General features: G+C 42.8%; 1 protein-coding gene across 1 annotated transcript in view; it reads left to right on the plus strand.

The window, feature by feature from the left end:
- The window catches only part of CARMIL1 (capping protein regulator and myosin 1 linker 1), a 314,559-nt gene that overhangs the window by 191,067 nt on the left and 98,485 nt on the right, over positions 1-25,007 (plus strand). Inside the window, exons 17-23 of the mRNA XM_035728384.1 lie at positions 4,161-4,230; positions 12,968-13,049; positions 13,736-13,835; positions 13,936-13,990; positions 18,239-18,411; positions 19,853-19,921; positions 22,669-22,762. Coding sequence (XP_035584277.1) covers positions 4,161-4,230; positions 12,968-13,049; positions 13,736-13,835; positions 13,936-13,990; positions 18,239-18,411; positions 19,853-19,921; positions 22,669-22,762 — 643 coding nt within the window. The remainder of the gene's footprint in view (positions 1-4,160; positions 4,231-12,967; positions 13,050-13,735; positions 13,836-13,935; positions 13,991-18,238; positions 18,412-19,852; positions 19,922-22,668; positions 22,763-25,007) is intronic.

The following is a 25,007-nucleotide window of genomic DNA, read 5'->3' on the forward strand; positions in this document are numbered from 1 at the left end:
CATAATAAACTCTACACAGTGTGTATGCAGCAGAATCAGTTTTTAGATGCTTTAGTTCCTGAATTACTTAGGTCAGTAGACGCTGTCTGTTTGGTGTGTTGACTTGGCAGTCAACTTAGTTAATGGGTTAATATCCCTAGCGGTGAGGTTAAACTCTTTGAAATAAAGTTTGAGGGGGTGCCTGGGTGGTTCAGTCAGTTGAGCGTCTGCATTCAGCTCAGGTCATGATCTCAGGGTCCTGCGATCGAGCCCCGTGTCGGGCTCCCTGCTCAGTGGGGATTCTGCTTCTCCCTCTGCCTGCCACTCCCCCTGCTTGTGCTCTCTCCCTCTCTCTGTCAAATAAATAAATAAAATCTTAAAAAAAAAATTAAAATAAAGTTTGAGGATAATTTGTCATCCTTGAAATTTCTGTTCACCATTGCCAGAAATAATCAGAAGGGCTATAGAATCAAATTCTCTACAAGTCTAAAAAACATATTTTCAGGTAGTTACAAATATGTACAGGTCGCATGCTCTCAAATGCATGCACAGATTTCTCCTTTCCCTAGTTGGCATGTAAATCAGCATTTAATTTTTCCCTTGTAATTTGTATGACATGTTAAAATCAGTGTCTTCTATTCATTTTACTAGAAAATTAATCTTTGTCTAATTTGTGACTTGCCTTTTTTCTTTTTGAGAGATGTGAAATTGATTGCAATATCTCATATGGCAGCATAAGACCAAAACAATGGATGTCTTTAAGGACAGTAGATCTAGTCAAGTGCTAAGAAAGAAATCCGATGGTATATGGCAGGCCTTTTCTTTTTTAAACATTGAGTTAATATATTAGAGGTCTGTAGATGTAACAGCTCCAGATAGTAAAAGTCTCATGATGAGGCTGTTTGTGTGGATATCAGTCAAACTAACGGAATCAGTATTCTAAAGGGGGATCCGTTAGAATTTAGTCATATTTACTTCATTCATTTGTTGAACTAATACTTACTGTGCATTTACAATGTGCCGGATATGAGGAGGGCACTGGGTAGAAAGCAGATCCAGACTTGATCCTTGCCGTCAGTGTACTGCTAAGAGATCTGGTTATTCAAAAGTTACTGACAGGTGCGCAGTATTCCAGTTCTTTCAGTGTTCTTGATCCTGTGAAATACAGAGTAGCTCTTCATTGATTAGCATTAGTGATTTTATAGAATATTCCACACCACCACAACACTGGATTTTAATGTACTGTTTATTATAGAGACTTGCTGATAAAAATTATGCCTCAAAGTTATTTTGTAATTGTTAAATCTTGTGACCTGCTATTATTTATGTGAATATTTAATAGTGTCCTGTCAGTAATCTCTTCAGCTCTCTGTTTCACTTAATAAAAATCTTAGTGTGAGGGAAAAGGCTCCCACTTCAATGTTGACAGCAGTTGTGAGCAGGTGTTGTGATTCCTAGTCTGGAGTTGAGGAAATGGAGGCCCCAGAAGCTCAGTAATTTAACCAAACTCATGGTCGCAGGTCGGGTTTCTTGGGAAGCAGACTTTGAGATGGAGCATAGCGTGTAGGGGACAGAGACTCGGGTTTTCTACCCCGTGTTGATCAGTCCTTGGTGTAGTCTGCCTCTGGAAGGATGTGGCCTGGGGGAGGCACGTTTCTTTGGCCGAGGTCGTGCCCCGGAGGAGGACTGACTGCTGAGGGGGTTCTGGGAGGCTCATCGTGGTGCCCACCAGTGGCCACGGGCTCCCGACGTGCCTGCCCCACCACCTTCCCCGACACCAAGAGGGGCAGACGGAGACCCTAGCTTGTTGAGGGGTTGGAGGTCAACAGCCATAAGAGAATATGCTAAAGCAATGCAAATGGTTTTGAGAGAAACCTTCTAAGTTTGGGCATCACAGTGTTCTGCAGAAGTCCCCCACAATCTGGGGCTTCTTCAAAAACGACCAAAGACTATGACCGCTTACTTCATAGCTGTGCTTTTTCCTTGCAGACTTGTCAGGCCACAGAGGTTTTAGTAAAGAACATGGTGACATTGTTCCTTGTGTTTCCTAAAATCTTCAGTGTGGTTCTCGTGCGTCCTGAGGATGCTCCTTGCTCCTGCGTCACGCAGAGCGAGGCCTGAGGTCCTGTTTGCTGCTCATGCTGGCACTTTCGCTTTCTTCCCCCTTGTCCCTGCTTCCCTGTGCCCTTCCTTGCTCCCTGTCACATGGCCCCCCTTCTCCCCATCTCCCGGGCTGAAGATTTTTAAGAAACCTATTACATGAGCTTCTCAGAAATGCTAACTAGCATCACATATCCAGAGCTGGCGAAATGAAATACAAATTCTTCTCTTAACCAGTGTTGCAGTAATGATGGAGGATTGGAAAGGACAATCGTTAAGGCCGTTTTTCCATCACTGCATGAAAAGTAACAACGCTTCCTGCTGTGGAGCTTTCCCCGGTGTGAACTAGGCTTAGTCATTGTTCCCTTTGGTTTTGTTTTACGGTTGCTTTGGGTTCTTTGTATTTGCCAGTCTGAGGAGCTGTTATATCTTCATGACTGGTTTTCTGTACTGTCCTTAAATATCTGAAAGTGCACCATTGTTTCCTTGGCCTTAATCTACCTGTCAGGCGAGCAGGAAGAATTTCCCTTCCACGTAAGCATTGTAAGAATAGAGTGTTAAAATATGTGGCTGGGTTCTGGAAACTGAGCACATATTAGAACTCGAAGGGACCTCTTTGGGAATGTGCTGACTGTCCCATTTTGCTGATGAGCACCCGAGACAGAGAAGAGTGATGTGTGACATCCTGGGAGCCACCCTCTGTGGGTACAGAGCCAGGACCTTGGCACTGGCCTTTGGGTTCTCCATGTCCTAGGCGCTTTCGGCGGCCCAGTACTGCCCCCAAGAAGGAAAGGGGGTGGGGGAAGCACTTGTTGGGGAAAGAGAAGCAATTTAATAAGTAATAAAGCAGGAGCATGCGCACAGATGAGATCTGCCCAGCCTTTCTCATCGGCCAGTGTTTAGAAGAAGGGACTGGTGAGCTGGGTTGAAGGAATGAGAAGAAAGGCACTGCCCCCCTCCAGCACTCTTTCCTGGGAGCAGCCCAGCTCGTGGGCCCCACGTGCACCGTGGGAGCTCTCTCGCTCAGTGGGTGGATGAGGCCAGAGTCACTGGAAGGGGGCATCCCAGGGACTAATGTGAAAGAGGTGCCTTCCCACCTCACCCACCCTCACCCTGGGGGATTTGTGGAATATACGGGGCGGAGAATATGGGAACACTGAGAATCAGTAGTCCCCTGAGGAGCCGGTGCCTTGGGTCCACCCCTGCCTCCCCAGTACTCGCGCCTGTCTGCCTGTCTAACAGTGGTGTGCATGCGCGCGCGCGCACACATTGTCCTTGCCCAAGAGCGGAGCCCTCTGATGCTCACCTGTGTGTTCCTCCCGGGGCCCGGTTGAGGTCTTTGATCCCTTCGGCGTGATTGACGGTTGTGTGTGCCTGTGTGAAATTGTTGCGTCAAGCCTGCTGAAGGGTGTTAGGCTTTACAGGACTGACTTGAGCAGGTGGAACCGATTCATTCTCTTAGAGACGCGAGCCACGTGATTAGTCCAGTCTCCTCAGCATGCAGACCAGAACATTCCTCTTTACGGTGGTGATGTGCTTTGCCCCATGACCAGCCTATCATAGCTGGAGAGACAGGCAGGATCCTGGACTCAGACTCCGGAATTGGGCCTTACCTTCCATGCTCTTGTCTTCCTACCTCCTGCTGTAGATGCTGGGGAAAAAAAGACAAAACAAAACACTCTCTCTGTAGATGGTAATTTCTGGTCCTGGATACAGCAGAGCCTGACTGACTCCTTCATAACCTATTCCTTAGGGAAAACCAATGTGATTTTGCTACTTTAATAACAATTGCCTAATAATTTTCTAAACAATATTAAAGGTGTTCTCAAGCAGATGCAGGTGGGCATTGATCTGTGATGAACACCGTTTAATTTCAGGGTGCAGTTAGGGGTACTGTTGGTTTACAGAAGAATGTTACAGCGTCAGTTCTCACTGTGTCTGAGAGGAAGAAATGCAGTTGGCATTCTAAAACCTGACATGGTGCTTGGTGCTTGACCTTTTCTGGGCTTTATTCAGCGTGCGAACATATTTTGGTGCAGCCTATGGAATCTGTGTCTAATGTGTGTGTTTTCTCCCCTCAGAGCGCTGTTGCTGGGCCTGGCTTGCAATCATAACTTGAAGGGGGTTTCTCTTGATCTCAGCAATTGTGAGGTAAGAACATGTTCAGACTGCAGGATGGGAGAGATTATGATAGCCTCAAAATTGCTTTGCCTCCCGGAAATTGTGATGCTGTGAATCCAGAGGGTATAAATGAAGCAGAAAAACACACATTTTATAGAAGTTTCTGATGTTCTGTATTTTGCAAGTTTTATCTACAAACAGCCACAGAACGCCATTCAGAAAGCATTCAAGTGTGTTTTTAATGACTTGGGTTTTTTTTTTTTTTAATTCATTCTTAGCGCCAGTTGCTTAAGTATTTTATGATGAAGCCTTGAGATACAAAAGCCATAGACTAGCTTTACCGTTATGAAAAATGCAATGTTCTGTGTCCCTCACAGGGGACAGATGTGTGTAACCTGACTTGGATTCAGAGTGTGTGCAAGAGAATGACTGTCTTGTCATTTGCCTAATTTTTTAATGTCTCGATTTAAAACAGGAAAATTAAGATGCTTCTCAAAATCACAGCAATTCCAGACCCTTCCTAAGAACACCAAGATAATTTGAGACTAAGAGCCTCTACATTTTAGAGGGTACCTGAACTTTTAGTCTTGAGACTTTCAGTTTGTGCGGAGACCAGTAAGAAAAGACCCAGGTACAAGCCACACGGCCCCTTCAGAGCCTGACTTTACTCAGCACGTCGTACGTGGTTCCTTCTTATCAGGGCTCTAGGTGATGTCCCTTCATTCCTGCTCCTGGGCCTTTCTGCCCACTCTTCTCTCCTCCTGCCACACACTTGCCATTGTCCCTCTTCCCCAAGGCTCCCCTCTCCGAGGATCTAGCTCAAGTCCCGTCTCCTCCATGCCTGCATCAGACTGCTGGGCTTCGATCTGAGTTTGGTCTTTACTAGCTGTGTGGTCCTGCATGAATTAGACGAGACTGCAAGATCTCAGTGTATGCATCTGCAAAATGTAGCAACATTAGTGCCTCTCCCAGTGGCTCATTATGGGGTTTAGAGGAGCTGTGCTTCGCAAAGCGCTTCCTGGGGCATCTGGGACATGTAAGGGTTATTTGCTTATTTGCATGGTTATTTGCACGGTATAAACAACCGTGTTGTTTATCTGTCTGTAGAATTTCCCCCCTGACTGCTTCAGCCCTTGGCGATCTTGTTCTTTTCTGATTGTCTGGTACTTAATGATGGTGACGTGCATTTGGACAGTGACCCATAGGGTGTCCTGCGCAACTGTTCGATTAGCACTTGTGTGCTCTCCTTGCTAGGCCAACTTTCCGGAAGATACTATTTGTGTCTTACTCATTTTGTGTTTCCCTTAGCTCCTAACAAAATGCCAGGTACCAAGCCTCACACTAAATACTGAAGATTGATGCTTTACCTCTTGGAAAGTTCTAGAAACTGACAAGTTTGAAATCATACCATGTAAATTGTTAGTGCAGGATTTTTTTTGTTTTGTTTTTTGAACTGGGGTTAATACCAACTGTGTGCGATTTACTAGTCATTTTGTTTGGAAAAAAGAAAAGCCAAAAGGAACAAAAAACAAAATCCACAAAACCCCTAAAAAAGTGCACTGTCAAATTTTCATGTGTAAATCAGCGTTCTTTTTTTTTTTTTATAAGATTTATTTATTTATTTTAGAGAGAGCACAACTGGAGGGGCAGAGAGAGGGGGAAAGAGAATCTCAAGCAGACTCTGTGCTGAGCACAGAGCCCAACGTGGGACTTGATCTCACAACCCTGAGATCATGAACTGAGCCAAAATCAAGAATTGGACACTTAACTGACTGAGCCACCCAGGCGCCCCCAGTGTTCTTTTAGTTATAAAGACAGATCATATAACAGAAACCAAGTCTGGAAATACGAATTAATTGCTTACCGATACTTTCTTACGGGACCTGGCAGTAATAAAAACTTTTGTCTGGGGGGAGGAGTAAGAAGAATGGGGATAGGAAGGGTTATTCTATCAAAAAAAGCAAATTGGTATGAACTTGATTGCTCTCCTAACTCACACTACTGAATGACCCAGATGTTTTACTTTCCTCATTAAATATAGTGACTGCTCTCAGTACAACATCTTCCGTTTAATTCTGTGATCAAAATGGGAAGGGACGTAAGTGATCATCTGGTGCCCATACTTACAGATGGAGAAAGCGAGTTCTAAAGAAGCTGAAATAATCCGGCTTACTAATGGCAGAGTCATGATGAAAGTATGCTTTCCTGATTGTTATTGATTATATGGGTAATTATTAGAACATCAAGTATGATTAGACATTTTCTTCTCAAATAAGTTGTCAGGTGCCATATGCCCAAAGAAGACTGTGTTACATCACTGTGTAGCTTGTTCTTTAAACTCTTTTGTGATCCGACTGGGAGTAACTTTAAAAGACAGTTCTATTTGGCGAACTGATAAAATTGACATTTTTATAGGTCAGAAATGGCAGGCTGTTGGCAATTTCATATGGTTCCACCCAATGTCTCCTAGACTTTTCCTTTATAATTTTTTTTCTTATAAGGCAGGAATCCAGATCAAATGATTGCTCTCTGATGGTAGGGTTGGCCATTACATTACATTGTAATTACAATGTAATTACATTACATTGTAATTACAATGATAATTACAACTTCCTTTTGGCCATTCGTTCATGGATTCTGTGATGCAGCGGTACTGCTGAGAGATGGGGACCCTCCAGACTACCTTGGTGCCATGTTCTCCCACCATCTTAACACTTGAATCACAGTCCCAGGGGCCACATTTATAAAGTCACCTTATATTGCTGCTCATGGAAATTGGTGAAACACCAAATTATTTTTCTAAATTAAGGCGTCTTATCACATTTTTCTTCTTACAGACAGGTGTCCAAATCTAACTAGGTTTCACTTTGCTCCTCTCCACGATAGAGTAAATCTCTCCAGTAAAGGTGTTAGGGGTTGTGATATTGTTTGTGTAGAATGCTTGGCCATTTGAGTATTAACTGCTAACCCTTTTAATGATTTGACACTTCAGAGTTTAGGTAGTGCTCTCAGAAAAACTCTTTTGCCGACTTGGAAGTTTAAAATTCTGCATGTGTCTATTTTTTCCTGTTCATTCTCTCTTTAGCCATAGTAGACACAATCCCCTGTACTGTGAGCATGCCAGTCAAAATCATGCAAGCATTCAGCACTTCACACTCCCTTACGATTAGCTAAATTTCCCCACCTGTGGTGGTGGGGATAAAACTTCTCCCTGACACCAGGTCATCTTGGAAGTCATTTCCACAGGGGCGACTGACGAGGTGAGGGGCTGGCCTGAGAAGAGTCACCTGTCCAACGTATAATACTGGACAGCTTCTGATGTGGGCACTAAACAAGTTCATTCTCCCCTAATGATGCCTTTCCTACAATAGTCTACCCCAGCCATGGCAGCAAAGAACAAATGTGAAATACCGTGAAGTCTTTGTACATTTATAAGTAAATAGTTCCTTTTATTTACAAAATAGCTACTTGCCACTGGTTAATTTTAAAATCAGGTTTGTATGGGTGTTACAGAAGATAAATGGCCATCATCTAAGATGGTGGTTGAGTTTATTGGGAGGAGAGAGGAAAGTAACTTTCAAGTCAGAATTGTTTATAGAGATGGAAAAGGGGCTATGATCAATGGTATTGTAATAACGTTGTAGGGTGTCAGATGGTGACCACACTTATCATTGTGAGCATTTAATGTATTGAATTGTTGAGTCACTGTATTATATACCTGAAACAAATATAACACTGTGTGTCAACTATAGTTGAGTGTTTTTTTTTTTTTTAAGTGTCTACATAAGAAGCTTGGTTTAAGCAAATGATTTTTGGTTTTAGCGTTGCTGCTTCCCTTCACTGTTCATGCTCACCTGTCCCGGTGAGTTGTCCCTGTGGTTCTCAGAGTATTTCTGTATTTCCTTGAGAGAGGCATTTCACGTTCATCAGTTTGAATGAGAACGGAGATTTATACTTAATGCTATTAAAAATAAAAGTACCATGCTGGTGTTTACATGTGGAGTTGCTTTCCTCCAATACAAACTTCATTGTTCTTTGGAAACCTAAATCCTAAATTTGAGGCTGCAGTCTTCTGATCTGTGAGGGCTAAGTTAATAAGTATTGAAATTAAGCTTTCATTTATACATAACGTCTCCACTTAGAGAAAAAGAACACCTGCGTTCCTTAAGGTGTCCCCCTTGAAATATGTTACCCGTTCATCTTCTTTCCCTTGGTCTTTTCAGTACCCACAAGGGGAAACCTCTCTAGGAAAAGGATTACAAGTAGTCATGGGAGACAAAAGGGGGTCATTGCAAAGGGTGGGTACTTTGGAATCAGAAAGGTGCCCTCTGAAACCTGGCTCAGCCACTTGGCTTGCCTTCCTTCAGCCTTTGGTTCTCACCTGTGGAATGGAGATTTTAAGTTGGTGGGACAGTATTTGGCACCGTGCCGAGCCCGGCGCATGCGGGCCGTAATTTGGGAGGGAAGAGAATTACTACAGTGAAGCCTTACTTTGAATGTCAGCGTTCACAGCATGGGTCAGCATGGCCTGTCTGAAAAATTTTTATTTAGAAGCCATATATATGTTCTGCCTTTTTTGAAACATTTTTGGGAATTGCCTTCAAAGCTATTTTAAATCTTTCAAGAAGAATTAGTCTCATCCATTTTATAGTCATACCTGATTTCGAACACAAAACCGTATCACCCTCTATGGCCCAACTTGTCTCTGAATGGCCTGTGGCTGATCCTAATTCACTCTCAAAAGGGTAAGGATGGTAAGGATTCAGCATCCGTGTGCATGTTCAAAGAAATGCGTTCCATTGCCCTCAAAGTTAGTTCCAAAAGAAGCATTTCAGAACTGTTTTATATGGTAGTAGTGAAATTGGCATGTGGATGTATTCTCCCCACGTGCCTGTCTACCTGAAGGGAGGCCGTGGGTCTGTCATTTTGTCCTGTGTTGAGAACTCTTTTTCATAGTCCTCCTTCAGGAGAGTAGGTAAGTGCTGCAACTGAATTCTTCCACCTCACTCTCCTTCCAAGTGAGAGAAAAATCTCTGAGGCTTCAAAGGAGACGCAGAGGCTAATCACAGCTGAGAATTAGGTGTAGATCTGGGTGTGGAGTTAATTCTTTTAAGGAGAAACTTCCCTGCACCTCATTCCACAGTTCATGGCAAGATGCTTTGATGATATGTAGAAAGAGGAGCCCCGGATACTAAAATTTGTAATGAGTAGACATTGCTGCAAGCGAATAGGAACTTCTGAGGCAATTCCGTCCGACTTGACAGTGCTTCACCCGGCTTTGAGGTGCGAAGGCAGGTGTGCTGTGTGTGTGTGTGGGGGGGGGGTTCTAACCGTAGAACCCCCCCACGGATCAGTTTCCCGTTGGGCCCCTGCGAGTGGGATGCAAAGCGGAAACTGTTGTCACAGCAGGAAGCATATTGGAAGCAATATAAAACACACAACTGTTTGCACCTAGAAAATGACTGTTTATATCTAGTTTCTTAGGTTCTGAATTTCCTTTTGGCGTCAGATCCTGCTAGCAAGAGGACAGTTTGAACCCGATCTTGTCAAACCACTTTTGTCCTTTGGAGAAACCTACGCTATTCACAGTTTTAGGCGAGAAAATTTCCCAGGATAAAAAATGTTTTTTAATTGCAATTGGGACCCCTGTAGAAGAACAATGATAATTTGGGGAGTTATTTTATTTTTAAATCTGTAATATTTGCCACATCTTTTTAAATGGCAAGTGATCTTGAAGAAAGAAAATGAATGATTTTTTTTAAAGGTTTTATTTATTTAAGAGGGAGAGAGAGCGCGAGCGTGGGGTGAGAAGGAGAGGGAGAGAAGCAGACTCCCAACTGAGTGGGGAGCCTGACACGGGGCTCGATCCCTGGACCCTGAGATCCTGACCTGAGCTGAAATCAAGAGTCGGACGGTCAACTGACTGAGCCCCCAGGTGTGCCCCAAAGGAAAATGAATTTTCCAAATAAAAGTTCTGTCTAGATTTTAGTTTTCCTTGCTTCTCTTGTCCCCATTATGGCTATTTGAGTATTAGATGCAGCTATTCACTTAGAACTATGAGTAACACCTGAAATGTTCCACCATTCTCGAGTGAGAGGACACTTCTCTGTGGAAAGAAATGTGAGTTTATTTTTTAACTTTTCAAAAAGTATTCAGTGATTCAGTCACATTGACTCCTCTTTGATCTTGCTTTCTTTTAAATAAGGCTAGTGTGTGGGATCCAAATGAGGGTAATTTAAAAACCAGTTTTACACGCACACATGTAGACACAGCCTCTAATTATGCAAATTCATTTAAAAGGATTTTCATTTACAGTAATGGAAAAGCTTTTACTGTTTTGGGAAAGCTTTAGCTTTGGGGGAGTTTTAGGCATCTAATAACTTGTGAATTCAATTGAATGTTCTTGGTAACTGAGGATCAGTTATTTTCTTAAATTTTTGATTTTGGTTTGGGGAGCAGATTTTAGTTGGAAGTGTTTTTCTGACTCTTGCTTTTTTACATGGTATATTGATAAAGGCTTCAGCTTCTCTATTCTGTTTACTGCTGATAACGTGTTTTCATTTTTTCTCCTTGGGCTTTCCTTAGCTTGGCCACTGTGTAAGTACTTTATGAATCAAATTAGGGTCTGTGGATATATTTGATTGTTTTTTAGCTATTGGAAAATGTTAGTTTTATGGGTATATGCTACAAATATTATCAGTCAAGAGTATTTGTAAAATAAACAGAATTGAGCACTTAAATGTCACCTGTATTTTCCATATCTGTAAATGGAATATTTTTACTGTACTTTATAATATTAACAAGTAGAGATTTTCTTGTAGAAATTTTACTACTCAACAGAGACATCACTAACAGCAAATAATCAAATTGTGGAGACTTAGGCACTTATGTTTATCTTCTCAAAAGTGTCATTTTTTCATGCTCTGAATATCAAATTATGTTTCTTCGAAGTGTTTGCCTGAAATATTTTTTGCTTTAACTTTGACGTAGTCTGAATATACATTCACTTCTTCGAGTATTAACAAGCTGTGATCTGAAGTCGTGCTTCTCAAAACTATTTGTGGTGAAAACCTGGTTGTTATTTTTTTTTTTAATTTCCATTTTATCATAAACCAGTACTTTTGTAAAAATACAATAAAATATATAAAAAAGAAAGATTTAAAAAGACAAAAAATACAAACCCTCATTTTTTTGTTATTAGATGCAACAAACCTAAAATGATTATTGCTAAGATTTCTAAAATATTTATAGTCAATTTCTGTACTTATTTTACCTAAGACCAGTAGCAAACTTTGCAGACTGCCACCTATCCGTGGACCACACTTTGAGTAGCATCTGCCAGGGCGAGTGTAGAGATGATGTGATGAAGCTGGGCTCGGGACATGTGGGTAGGCTCGAGAGTGCCTGGGAATAACAACCACATGTAGTAAAATACCTGCTGATTCTTGGCAATTGCTCCACACATTGGGTTATAAGCCCCTCAACTGTGGGGTTCATTGTTCTTGGTTTCCCTGGAGTATGTAGACCAGCCTCCTGGGCAGGTGTGTCTCTGTGTGATATTCCCCTTTAGAGTTTACTTCGGGTCCCCCAGAGTAATCTGCTGTCACCGTAGAAAGTAGGGAAGGCTGAATTTAAATACCTCAACTGAAATACTCCTGAATAAAGAGCAATCCCAAAACTGCTTGACACCCAAGGAGCCAGGGGAATTGGCAGGTTTGGGTTCCAAGTACCATGAAAATATTGCATCTAAAATAGTGAAATAAGGATTCTTTAAAGTCTTACATCAAAACTTGCACAAGTTCTAGGGAGTAGCATTTTGGATTTTACACTTGGTATAGAAACTTAGATACATTTTAATTTTCTTACATCAATAGAGAAGCACTATGTTCCCTTAGTACATAATAGGTTCCCAATAAATGATAGTTTCTTTCCCTTATTAAATAGTAAGCCGGGCAAAGAGGCCATAGCTCAGGAAATTTGCATCCTTTACAATCCTTTACATATGGTAGGAACTCAAATAGTTGCTGAGTGGAGAATAAAAAGATATTCTGACCTCTGTAGATATGCTTTTGGTTTTGTGGGAAAAGATGCAAAGTATTGAGTCTTATAGGATGCCTGTCTCTTTAAATAAATGAGGTCATGAAGTGAGAATTAGTTTTGCTATAAGGCAACCATAATAATATTTTAAATTGATCTAAAATCTTTTTCTTCTGTGGCTCGATGAGTTTATACAAATCATTTCATAATCACCTTTCAGTGTTTACTTTGTAATCGTGAGACTGCACACCGTTTCGGTGGGAAGGCGGGCTGGGTCCTTCACGAAGTGGATGACAGTCAACAACACTTCATCTTCATTGTCTCCTTTGATTGTTTTGCTGCTACTTGGTGGAGTTCTACCCTGAAATCTGGAATATTCAAACAAAATCCATATCAGTTTCCCATGTATAAAAGGGAATTGTTAGGTTCCCAAAAGTCAGAAGTGAAGACAGTTCTTGTGGGCTGGTAGAGGCTGGTTCCCCATGCCGACACAGAGTATGGTCTCCATCTTCTGTTTCTTTTTCTAGCGATTTCCAGAGTTCGGTGCTATGGGAAACAGTAGCAATGACTAGTGATTGGCTCTTTACCACTGATGGTAGCTATGGAGTTGATAAGAGTTCACTTGTTCTTTGGCACCAAGTTGGAGACTGTATCTCCTGCTTTTTATTTTTTTTGGTTCCACGTCCAGTAGGTGACTGCTTCACCTTGTGTGTGGTTTGTGTTTCTCCAGCTGAGATCAGGAGGTGCACAAGTATTAGAAGGCTGCATCGCCGAAATCCACAACATCACCAGCTTAGATATCTCTGATAATGGTAAGTCAGAAACCAGAAAAGAAACAGAAATATTATCTGAAGCAAGTTAGTAAGGGGAAAATAGAAAGCTCAACCTAGACAACACCTTAATGAATGTGTTATCTCACTTCTTGACCAATAGGGCTGTTAAGTTTAACAGAATTTATTTATGGAATAAGTCGATACCAAAAGTCTTGCTAAGTTGATGCCATGGCCAAAAAGAAAAGAAGTCAGTTAAAAAAAAAAAACATCATCAGAACATCAATAACGATCTTGATCTGACCTTTTGCATTCTTGGTGATAATAAAATAAAATCCTTGTTTATTTACTCAGAAACTTGTTTCATTAGCTTCACTTCTGCCAAATTACAGTAGCATGAGAGTAGGAGCCTGTTTAGTTCGCATAGTCAGCTGAAGTTACCTACCAGCAGACGGGATGTTAGAATCTTCTCTTACACAATTGTGGGCAGAGGTGAGACTCCTCCTTTCCCTGTCCCTTGCTGAGAGAATGAATTTATCCCTGTGAAATAATAGGACATGAAAAGAGAGCAAAAAATTCCTTTGAAAATGAAAGATTAGAATCCCAGGGCCCTCGGGACGGTAGAGAAAGTCATCCAAGTTCATGTCACCTTTGCTTAATTGTGTTCCGGCTGAGAATTTATTTATACACATGTGTTTTGATTATCTGCTTACTCTGATTCTTTCCAGGTTTAGAATCTGACCTATCCACCTTAATAGTGTGGCTCAGTAAAAACAGATCAATACAACACCTGGCATTAGGCAAAAATTTTAATAATATGAAATCCAAGTAAGAGTTTTGAATTTTTTTTTATATGATGATGAAAATAAGCAACCTCGTGAAAGCTTTTGATTTGATTCCACTGTCCACATCTTTAAAATCTCTTTAGAAATCTGACACCTGTGTTGGACAACTTAGTGCAGATGATTCAAGATGAAGAATCGGTGAGTATTGTTTCTACCGAGTTAATGTTGCTACACTTTCAGATAATTTTATCTATATATACCATTTCTATTGTTTTTTTAATGGAATAAATATTTATGCTTTAGTACAGTTAAATAATGTATTTAAAATTGCTCACTCTTCATTTCAACTCATTACTAAGCCTAAGAAAGTTGGTCACCCATCTTAAATTGCTTCTAGAGCTCTAGTGTCCTTCTTCTAGTTTTATTCCCTTCAGTTGCTCCTGGCCAAGACTTGGTTCTGGGTAAAGAAATTTAATTTTAAATAGTATCCTATTTTGCTGCCCTTTAAGGTGCATTAGAAAAAAGAAAAAAGATACATATTTTTAAGATTTATTTTAGAGAGAAAAGAGAGAGCATGAACAGGAGGGGCAGAGGGAGAGGGAGAGAGAATTTCAAGCAGACTCTGCGCATAATGAGAAGCCGGATTTGGGACTGGATCTCATGACCCTGAGATCATGACCTAAGCCAAAACCAAGAGTCGGATGCTTAACTGACTCTGCCACCCAGGGGCCCTGAGAAAAAGATATTTTATGGACAAAGCAAGAAGCCCTCTGCTATCAATTCCTTTAACTTAAACCCGGTGTATCTTAATATTTTGTACCTTACATTTTACTGATGCTCTTTAAAAGTTTGTCCATTACTTATTTTAGTCCTGTTTGGCCACCAACCAGCTTTTACAGTTCCTAAAACCCAAATCAACACGTATTCCTACGACAAAGACTCATATTATTAATGTTTTGTGATAGGTACTTTGTAGGTCATAAGAGTGATTTCCTCTATGAATCATGTGAGATAGGACACATTTTTAAAAAGTGTCATTTTCCCTCTTGAGTTCATACAGGATAGAAGCAAATTCTATTAGGACTGTAAGCTAACTTTTCTGAGCAAGCTAAGGGGCGAGGAGAGGTGGAGACTGGAACTTTTCCTTGCTTCTCCTTGCCCACACTCTCTATATGGCTCTAACCTGGAGGGTGCGAGAAAATTCGGTTTTCCTGCCTCTTCGTTGTGTGGATATAATTTCCAACCTATGGACTAGAAATGAAACTCATTATTATTTAATGAATGTGGGCACTTCTCTCTGTCCCCATTTGGTAACACCTTGTTTTGTTACTTTTTTACTGGGTTATTAAAATTAGGGGCATAAATCAGAATTGATACAGTTTTGCATATTTAATTTGACTTTATACCACCCTGCTTTAAGTTTCTGATTTCACAGTCTTGGCCCAGTTTTAAGAGATTGAGGAAGCTTATATTGCAGAATCCCATTTGATATTCGTCCCCAAATACTTGTTTCTTAGTGCATATTTTAGGAAAATTTACATTTTATGAAAAATAGATTTTAAAAATTTCATGTTTTGCTTAAATACATGAGGGTCTTCTGTTTCTGTAATTCCAAAAGTCTCTCACTTAAAAACAATGTTGATATTTAAAACACACCTCAAAACATATTTGCAGGTGGGAAAGTTTGCTATGTAAATGTGAATTCTGTCAAGTTACAAGTTTGCTGCTAATAATATACAGTGGAAAGAAAGCTCTTTATGTTCATGTCACTGAAAAGTACGTGGCTTTTTCAGAAAGCAATTACCTTCTATTTTTTCCTAGTTCTGAATTAGTAATGTGCAAAACAATTCAGAATGATTAGGAGCTGAGTCTTGCGACTCTAAAAATTCCACCAATAACTGACACAATTGGGCTGTCTTTTTATTTTATTTTTTAAAGGTTTCTACATATATAAAATCATCTCTTGCTTTGTACGTTTTGACCTTGTATTTATAGAGCCTGTCCTTTGACGGCCCGTGGAATACTGTCTTCGCCTCGTGTTGCACGTTGTATTTGGTTGGAAAACCTAGATGCCCGGGCCTCCAATGTCACTTTCAACTACAGACCGTGTTTGACAGGCTGTTGTGACTGGAGCCCTGGGACAGTAACGCGGAGGGGCCAAGATGCCAGGGAATCTTGTTTTGAAGTATTACACACAAACCCATGTTGTAACCAGTGGAAGGGAACATATTTCTCCTGGGAGTGCCTGTAGCAAGGAGACAGATTCTCAGATTAAGCATGTTCAGCTGTGAAAAGAAATAGTAAGATTTCAAATAGTAATATTGCATGAAGTTCAACAAATCAAGAAGGGATGACCTTATAAATATGCATGCAATTCAGGCTCTTCTGTTCACATTAATGACCCTACCTATTATGTTTAAGTGTTAACTGGGGTGTATTTGAGTTTGAATATAGTACTGGAATCCCTGCTTGCTAGCTTGGAGACTTGGCAGCTTTCCAGAATGAGGAAGAAGCCGTAATATATCATTTTTTGTAGTAGTTGAATAGAGATTATTGAAATGATGAGAGATGTGATTAGAGCTTTTTATTAAAGGAACCTTGCATTTGTTTTCATTTAAAACATTAAGGTTCCCGAGGCTGGAGCCTTTTAGTTAAGTTTTTTTTTCCATTTCCTTGAGTGTGGGATTTTAACATTAACGCAACCTCCCTAAAGCTGCCTGCGTCTAAACATATGCAGGCTTTCTGGTATTCGGTGCCTTAGCACTTACCATGCCGTTTCATTTTAGAAATGTGATTCAAGTTAACAGATTACCTTTTGATTTTACCGTAGCTGTATTAGGTTTAGAAAACATGGCCAAATTTGGACAGTAAGGGTAGTAAGTGTGGTCACTTGGTGAAACTATAGTCACATGCATAATGCTGCTTGTGGGTAACTGAGTCTTGAAGCCATTGGTGCCCCCATCCCACCTCCTGCAGCCTTTTGGCAGATGAACCTTGAACAAATCAACGTCGGGTGGTTGAGTGGGTACAGACAGACGCCACGCAGCGTCTCCAGGTACATCTTGAGAGCCCGGATCCCATGGGCCCTGGTGGAGCATAGATGGCCCTAGCTGCCATGTCCCCCTCCCTGTAATGTCAGCCTGTTTATGGAATAAGAATCTAGAACTGTGTAGTATGGCTGGGCCACTCAAGACCACCTGAAGCAACCCGGAAGACATCCAGGTCCCCCAGGGAAGACTGAGTTCTGACGGTCGGGGCCACATTGGTTCAGGTTCTAGAATTCTCCCTGCTTCATTCATTCCGTTCTGGCTGAACTCAGGAATTGCCAATTCAGATGCCTACGGGGCTGGTCTGGAGGCATAAACAAGTTTTTTGGGGCCAGACAGAACCTGCTTCTGGGCCACGTGGTCTACAGTCCCTGGCTGAAATGGACAGCAAGCGAGCTGGTTTGGATTCACCATCCAGCTTATGGCAATAAAAAAGTCACAGACGTTTGACGTTTCCTCTTTTTTAAGAAATTACATGTGTTCTGATTAGTACTTCTAAGATAAAACAGAGGACGATCATCAAAAGGATCAAGGATAAGCTTCGAGGGGCCCAGAGCACAAAATCCATTCCGTTCTGCGACTTTCTAACTGTGTGATCTCGGTTGAGTCACTTAGCCTGTGTCTCATTTGGGAGATGGGGTTAACAATACCGAGTATATAACACGTAAGTGTTGGGGGATTCTATGATTAATACATAAAAAAAGCTGGAATGGTGGTTAAGGATAGTATGTGTTCAGTAAATGTCAGCTATTACTAGTCTTGGCTGGCTTTTATTTTGCATTGGTCCTCTGCTAGTATTTTAAGATGTCATTTCACCTTGCATAAAAATAGAAGGTAAAAAGGATAGCGTAGCCGTACAGAAGCTCGGAAATTTCATGTGCTCTTCTTATTTATTTCTTCCTGTCCTGCGCTTTTTTTTAAAGATTTTTTTAAAATTTATTCGACAGAGAGAGACATAGCGAGAGAGGGAACACAAGCAGGGGGAGTGGGAGAGGGAGAAGCAGGCTTCCCGCCGAGCAGGGAGCCCGATGCGGGGCTCGATCCCAGGACCCTGGGACCATGACCTGAGCCGAAGTCAGAGGCTTAACGACAGCCCCCCAGGCGCCCCTTCCTGTCCTCCACTTTAAAAGAGCTGGCAACTGCCACTCCAGGTGTCCTTCCACACTTCCCTTAGGAGAGCGGTGGCCAGTGTTCAGCACTGAAACCCAAGCTCTCCATGTGTATCCAGAACCTTCAGGTCCCATTCATCAGCGTCTTTGAGCCAGAGTTTCAAAACGAGACGCTCTGGATGTGTGCAGCGGGTACGTCCCTGGTGATTCTCCATGAAACGGGTCATGGAGGGCGGAGGCTGCTTCCACCAGACCGTGTCACTGCTTGCTGCCCCTTGGTCCCTCCTCAGCCCCTGCAGTCCTTGTCCCTGGCCGACTCAAAACTCAAGACCGAGGTCACCATCCTCATCAATGCCCTGGGAAGCAACACCTCTCTGACCAAAGTGGACATCAGTGGGAACGGGATGGGGGACATGGGAGCGAAGATGCTGGCCAAAGCCCTGCAGATCAACACCAAGCTCAGGTACGCGGGTCAGGCACTCGGCCCTGAGACGAGGATGCTCGCCCTAAGGAGGGCCCTAGAAAGCTCTGGAAGAGATTCTGGCCCCCCAGCATTGGAGAGCTGGCGACCGTTTCAAGTCTTTTGTCAAAATCCTGGGGATGGCAGGGGGCGTCCCAAAGTTAGACATTGTGATTCCTGCGAGCTGTTGTCTTACAGATTTCCACTGTGGTATAAAACCCAAGTGAGAACTGGGCAGCGTCCTGTTTCACGGTGTTGGCAGCTGTGAGGGGAGGGGCAGTGAGCAGAGCCAGGAAGACGGAAGGTCCAACACGAGGGCCTTCCCTGTCCTTGGCTGTGAGCCTGTCACCTCCCCTCCCCCACTGCTGCCGATATAAAGACTTAAAACCCTAGGGACGCAGGAGGTGCCTTGGTTAAAGGCAAGTTCATGCTGGGTGCTAACTATTCTGTGTAGTGGTTTTCAACCACTTGTAGAGTTTCCCAAGTGTGGCTTTTCTTAAGGACTGGCTACTTGGTAACCACTGTTATTAAGGACCACATTACCATCCATCCTTCGGAGAGATCCAGTTGCTCCCGAGTCCAGCAGTCTGGTAAACGAATATTTAATTCACATTGCTCTTCAAGGGGCTCTTTCCTGATGTTTCTGGATACTTCCCTTGCCCTCCTGAACTTTCTGTCTACACTGAAGCCAAAAACTGCAGTAATTTCTCTGAAGGTCAGAGTGTATGTAAAAAGAAAGTCCTTGAGATCAAGAAGGGAAAGCCATTAGAGGTGTGATTCTTGGATCAGACAAATAAAAACTGCTTCATGTGGCAGGTGAATCGACAGACACCAAAATACCTCTGAAGTGCTCACATTCTGAAAGTGAAATAGTACTTTTCTTCCAAAATAGATTGTGTTTAAAAAGTAAACAACATCTATTTATGGAAACCAAGGGTTTACCAGCAGAGTGAGAACTTTCTGGGTTGGCTGATCATACCATGTCAGGGCAGTGATGAAAACAGAAGACAGACTCCTTTTAGTTACTTAGGATGGACAAAAGTCTCAGGACCCGAACTTCTTTGTGCTGGACAAGGGATTTTTAGCATCTTTTATAAACAGCTCTAGCTTCAGACATGAGTACTAGAATACTCTTTGGAGAATATCAGAGAAATCAGGTTTCAGAGTTTCCTGGCTGCAAAGCATCAGGTAACATCATGGCAAGTTAATGAGTATGCTGTGGCTTTTATTGTGTTTTTTTGGTACTTATATGAGCAGTAAATGGGTTAAGAATGTAATGTTGGAGGAAATGCTCATCCTTGCTGTATCTAAGTTGATGTAATTCCTTGCCTATCATGCAAAAATACCTAGATGATGTGGTCTACAAGAGATTCATTTTCAGTAGGAGAATCATTTCCTCGATCCCTAAATGTCTGATCATTTATGTGACTTGGTTTTCCGACAGGACTGTCATATGGGACAAGAACAACATTACCGCACAAGGCTTTCAGGATATAGCTGTTGCTATGGAAAAGTAAGTTTTAATTGGGACTTCTGTCTGGGAAAATACAAAGAAACCAATGGTGTCTGTGTTACCTATGGTGTGATGGAGGTAGCAATGAATTTGGATCCAGAAGATCTGGGTCTGAGTTAGCCAATGCTACCCAGCCATGGGACCCGGGAAAACATGGACGTTGTTCTGGCGTGAGTTTCTTAGTCTGTCCACGAGGGCAGAGATGCACCATCGTCATGAGGATTAAATGAGATCATGGTGGAGGGGCCACACGATGGTCACCTGGCTTTTCCTTGTGGTTTCACATTCTCTTTCCATCGGGTCTTGTCTTTTTTGCCAATTGTGACAACTTAGAATACAGTGGAGAGAAGAAAGCCGAGCTCCAGACAATAAACCTGAAATCGATGGATGGCAGGCTAACTTATTGCTGTCAAAGGCTTTATTATTTATTACCATAGTAACTAAAGCCTGCAATTATTGTTTATTGTCGAATTTACTTTCCTGGTAAACAAAACGAGGCAATAACATGAAGATGGCTGGAAGAAATTCTAGAAATTTGGTTCCTTTTGAGCTCTTCAGTCCTCATACTGTATTCTGAAGGCAGAGATGATCAAAGAAGGTTTACAGCATTAGAAATGAGTGGTTACAAAATGTGGGTGGGAAATAAAGGGCTAGTAGCATAGAAGCTCGTCCCCTGGGGAAGGGATCAGGGAATGCTCATTATTGGTGTTTTTTCCCAGATTTCCCTTCATGCATGAGGCCTCCTGGGTGGAGCTCTCATGCCCAGCATGGTATCATGGATAAAACAATGAATCATGGAACACCACATCAAAAACTAATGATATAATGTATGGTGATTAACATAACATAATAAAAAAAAAAAAACCTTAAAAACTCCTTAAAAGAGTTAAACTAAAAAAAAAACAAAAAACAAACCCTAGGCCTGGAAAAAAGAGCCCTCCATTCAGTCCCCGGCTCTGTCACCAGCAAGCCTATCCTCTTGAGCAAAGCATCGCACCTTTCTGATTAATTCTTTTTTTATAGAGTGAGATCCCTAAGTGGCTTCCAGTTCTAAATCCCAGGGTTCTGATTTAGTCAGGAGCTCATGATAGCAGCCCCACAGACCATCACTAAATATGGACAAGGCAGCTTGCTCCACCTCTCCCTGGAGCCTTCCCCCTATAATTACTCCCCCTGCACCAGGAAACCTTGGAATGGAAACATTTGTTTACAAATAGCTACATTTAGGTGTGAACAGCACAGTTGCCTTTGCTGTAGACTGCTAGCAGCCCACACTGGTCTTTGTGGGAAGCCCAAGAGCCTGCACAGCTGGTACTCAACATTTCCAGATTGATGGTAGGGCTCCCTGACTTACAGTCTGTTCTGTATGCCGTGCTCCATGATGCCAGTGGCCCAAAGTCACATTTGGTTTAAATAAAGTATGCTGGTCTGCAGCATGATCATCGTTGGACAAGGCCAAGGAAAATCCTCAGGGCTGCAAAATAGATGCATTGTCTCTTCATTTCAGTTGGCTGGCCCCTCTGAAACCAAACAAAACAATTCTGCTAAAACAAAGCCAAGGTAAAAATTTGAAGTCATGGAAATAACAGCCTTTATCTTGGCACATTATTTTGCGTTAAACCCACCCTTAAGTTGGACTGAAAGATGTTTTTTTTCCCCATTAGATAACCCCCATACAGAAGACTGCTATTATTAAGATGGTTACTTCTTTTTTTAGTCATCCTTCATGCTTAGTACCTTATTTGGGAATGACTTGTTAATTTACTCTTCCACAAGAATCACACCGTGCGTGTTGCTTAGTGTTTACAAGGCAACCGGCTGTGGGATCCCAGTGCGCTAGGGGACTCCACTTGTCACCACGTGGCTCAGAAGGTCAATCTTCCTGAGTGCCATTTGGTAACAAAGGGCAGATGGGTTTGGGGTGGGAGAGACGAGGTGTCTCCAGGGCGAGTGTGTGGTCTGGAGCAGGTGCCAGGGGCGGGGTCTGAGGCCAGGGCGCACTTCCAGAGTTCCGAGCTGTTTTCCTCACGCAAAGATGACTCCCCCCTGCCCTCCTGTGTCTCACCAGCTGGTTGGCAGCAGGGAGATCATACAAGGACACAGTTTTCCACCAGTTGCTTCACTGGGAGCTGAGAGCGGCGTGGACGTGGGCTGTGTGTGAGAGCGGGCCCCGGGGACCTGCAGAGGTCAAGGTGCTGAGCCAGGCAGGAAGCCCCTGTGAAGCAGCTTTTCTCAAGACAGTGGCTACCCTGGGGCCTCCTTGTTGAAAGGGGCACAGAGCCTGAACAGACTGTTTTTGTGGATGCCCCCGTCCTTGCCTTGCAAGCAGATGTTTTGGTTTCATTTTCTGGGCTTGGGCCTGGCTGTCACACATAGTCACTGTTGGCGCTCCATTGGTGACTGAAACCCAAGTAGCAGGCGGATGCTGGACTTCCCTCCTTGCCTTTCTCTCGGGTCAGCTTTCCGGCCCCAGTTTGAAAATCTGGGTTTGAAAACAACAAAACCAGATGCCCTCCAGGCGTGTCACCGTTAGAAGCCAGCATGCGCGGCCGCGGGTGCCCGGGTGCCCGGGTGCTGCGCTCATGTGCACTGGGGAAAGCAGACCTGTAGCCCAGGGCTCGAAGATAGGCTGTGAGTTTCGAATTTTCTAAGACACACTGGCAGCTGTCTGGATTTTAAAAAAGAGTGCTGAATAGAGGTAGTAGGATGTTATTTTTTAAATAAACATTACCTTCTCCTTTTTCTAGGAACTATACATTGAGATTTATGCCGATCCCTATGTATGATGCTTCTCAAGCCCTAAAAACAAACCCTGAAAAAACAGAAGAGGCTCTGCAAAAGGTATCAGAGAATCAGTAGTTTCATCATAAATTCACGTTTGAATCGAGTTTTGTTAGTAATAATTTTGAACATACGAACAGTACTTTGTATTTCCCAAAGCTTTCTTTCACATGCGTTTGTATTCTCGTGATCACAATTGGCATAATGTGTGGCTGGGGAAGGAATAACATAAGAAAGACGAAAGCTGGGGCACCTGGGTGACTCAGTCAGTTTAAGTGTCTGCCTTCGGCTCAGGTCATGATCTCAGGTCCGGATTTAGTCCCGCATCGGGCTCCCTACTCAGCGTGGAGTCTGCTTCTCCCTCTGCCCCTCCCCCCTGCTTGTGCGCGCTCTCTCTCTCTCTCTCTGTCAAATAAATAAGTAATGTTGTTTAGAAAAAGAAGAAGAAAATTTGTCATGAAGTTTAAGTGGAATAACATTCTTACACCATCAGCATTCTAGTACTTACCCACAGAGAGCCTCTTGTTCATCCTTCAGAGACTGTGGAACTGAATGTCAGCTAGCACAACCTTTAACCTCAGCAGCTAGACCCTTCCTTTCCTTTTTTTTTTTTTAAGATTTATTTATTTGAGAGAGAGAGAACAGGAGGGAGGTCAGAGGGAGAGGGAGAGAGAGAATCTCAGTGAAGATGGGAGTGATGAGTGCCAAACTGTTGACCTGTCAGATTTAAACCCAGAAACCTGGTGTCTCTAGGATATGTCTTCTGTTACAAGTTGCTAGTCTCCTTTGGGAAACTATAAAGAGGTCTAACATTTTTATGTTGCTTTGTGGTTTACAAACTTTTTTCCACATATACTAACTGGTTTGGTCCCTGGCACCACAGTCAAATTACTTGGCCGTCCTGCCCTTCAGTTTTCTTATGTGCAAAATGGGGATATAGCAAACCTATCTCATGGATTTATTTTATAGATTGTGCTGAGCATGGAGCCCTACACAGGTTCGAGCTCTGGACTCTGAGAACATGCCCTGAGTCAAAATTGAGTTGGGCTCTTAACCGACTGAACCACCCAGGCGCCCCACTTCCCTTCTTTTCTTAAGAAATTTAGGATATGGATGAGATCTCCTTGTACCATCTTTGTTTATAGATGTGTCTAATTCCACACCCATTCCCACCTCCTTTCTGACAACCCCAGAGGATGATGGGGATCTCCCCCTTCGAAGTCGAGCCATCCCTGGTGCCCATGACCCCAGTGTCTCCATCTGGGCTGGAAACTTGCCCTGAGAGGCATTCTCTCGCTCTGCCACATCTCCATCCTTCTCTTCCTATGGCTATGGTTACCTTTTTCGATTTTTAGGTATGCTCAAGGATTTCCCATCTGGAGAAACCTACTCCACCTTTACTATGGGGGTGGCTGGGACATCTTTGAAACCTTCCCTCCCTCTTCGTTCGCCCATCTGGTGGTACCAGCCAGCTTCCCACGCTTGACTTTTCTTTCCCACGTCTTCCATAGCCATGCCATCATCAGGTTTACAGAATCTACAGCATAAACCTCTTCCTTAGCTCTCTTCCCCTCTCTTCCTATCACAGATGCCTTTGTTCAAGCCTCATCACTTCTCAGCAGGATTTGTGTTGTTTTCTTGGTTGCAGTCAAAAAGAGCCATCTTCTTTCACAGCAGATTTGAGCAGACTAACCTCTTCAGCCCACCTCTCCCCATTCCATCCCTGCCCCTTAGTGGCTTTTAGAGTAGAACCTCCTCTCCTTGAACTGGCGTAAAATTGTGCCCAGGATCCGCCTCCTATCCACTGCCACCTTCATCTCTTACCAACCCTGCCTCTTTGCCCTGCTCTACTTCAGGGAACTTGTTAGAGTTGCAAATTCTTGGGTCTCAGAAATGGGGGTGGGATTCAGCAGTCTGTTTTTACAAGCTCTTCTGGTGGCTGCAAAATTGGGAATCACTGCTCTGATCCAGAGGATACTCATGCTTTCCCCAGTACCTACCACGTGTGTCTGTCAAGGTTGAAGGCAAGTGTCAGCTCATCTGGAAACTTTTCAGAGCCTCTTTCCTCCTCTGTGTAGGGGGTCTTCTCAGAATTTCCTGCGCTTGTCTCTGTCACTGGCCTTGTGACATCCTGTACGTTACCTGACTCCATATATTTGTTTCTCTCAGTGACTATGAACTCCTTGAAGGCAGAACCTATGTATTTTTCATCTTTTTAGATGTTCAGCAGCTAGTACAGTGCCTGCCATACATGCTTGGATACTCCTTAGACTTCATTGAATAAAAGGGAATAAAGTAGGGTGGG

This window comes from Zalophus californianus, chromosome 7 (assembly GCF_009762305.2).
Source record: "Zalophus californianus isolate mZalCal1 chromosome 7, mZalCal1.pri.v2, whole genome shotgun sequence".
NCBI lineage: Eukaryota > Metazoa > Chordata > Mammalia > Carnivora > Otariidae > Zalophus > Zalophus californianus.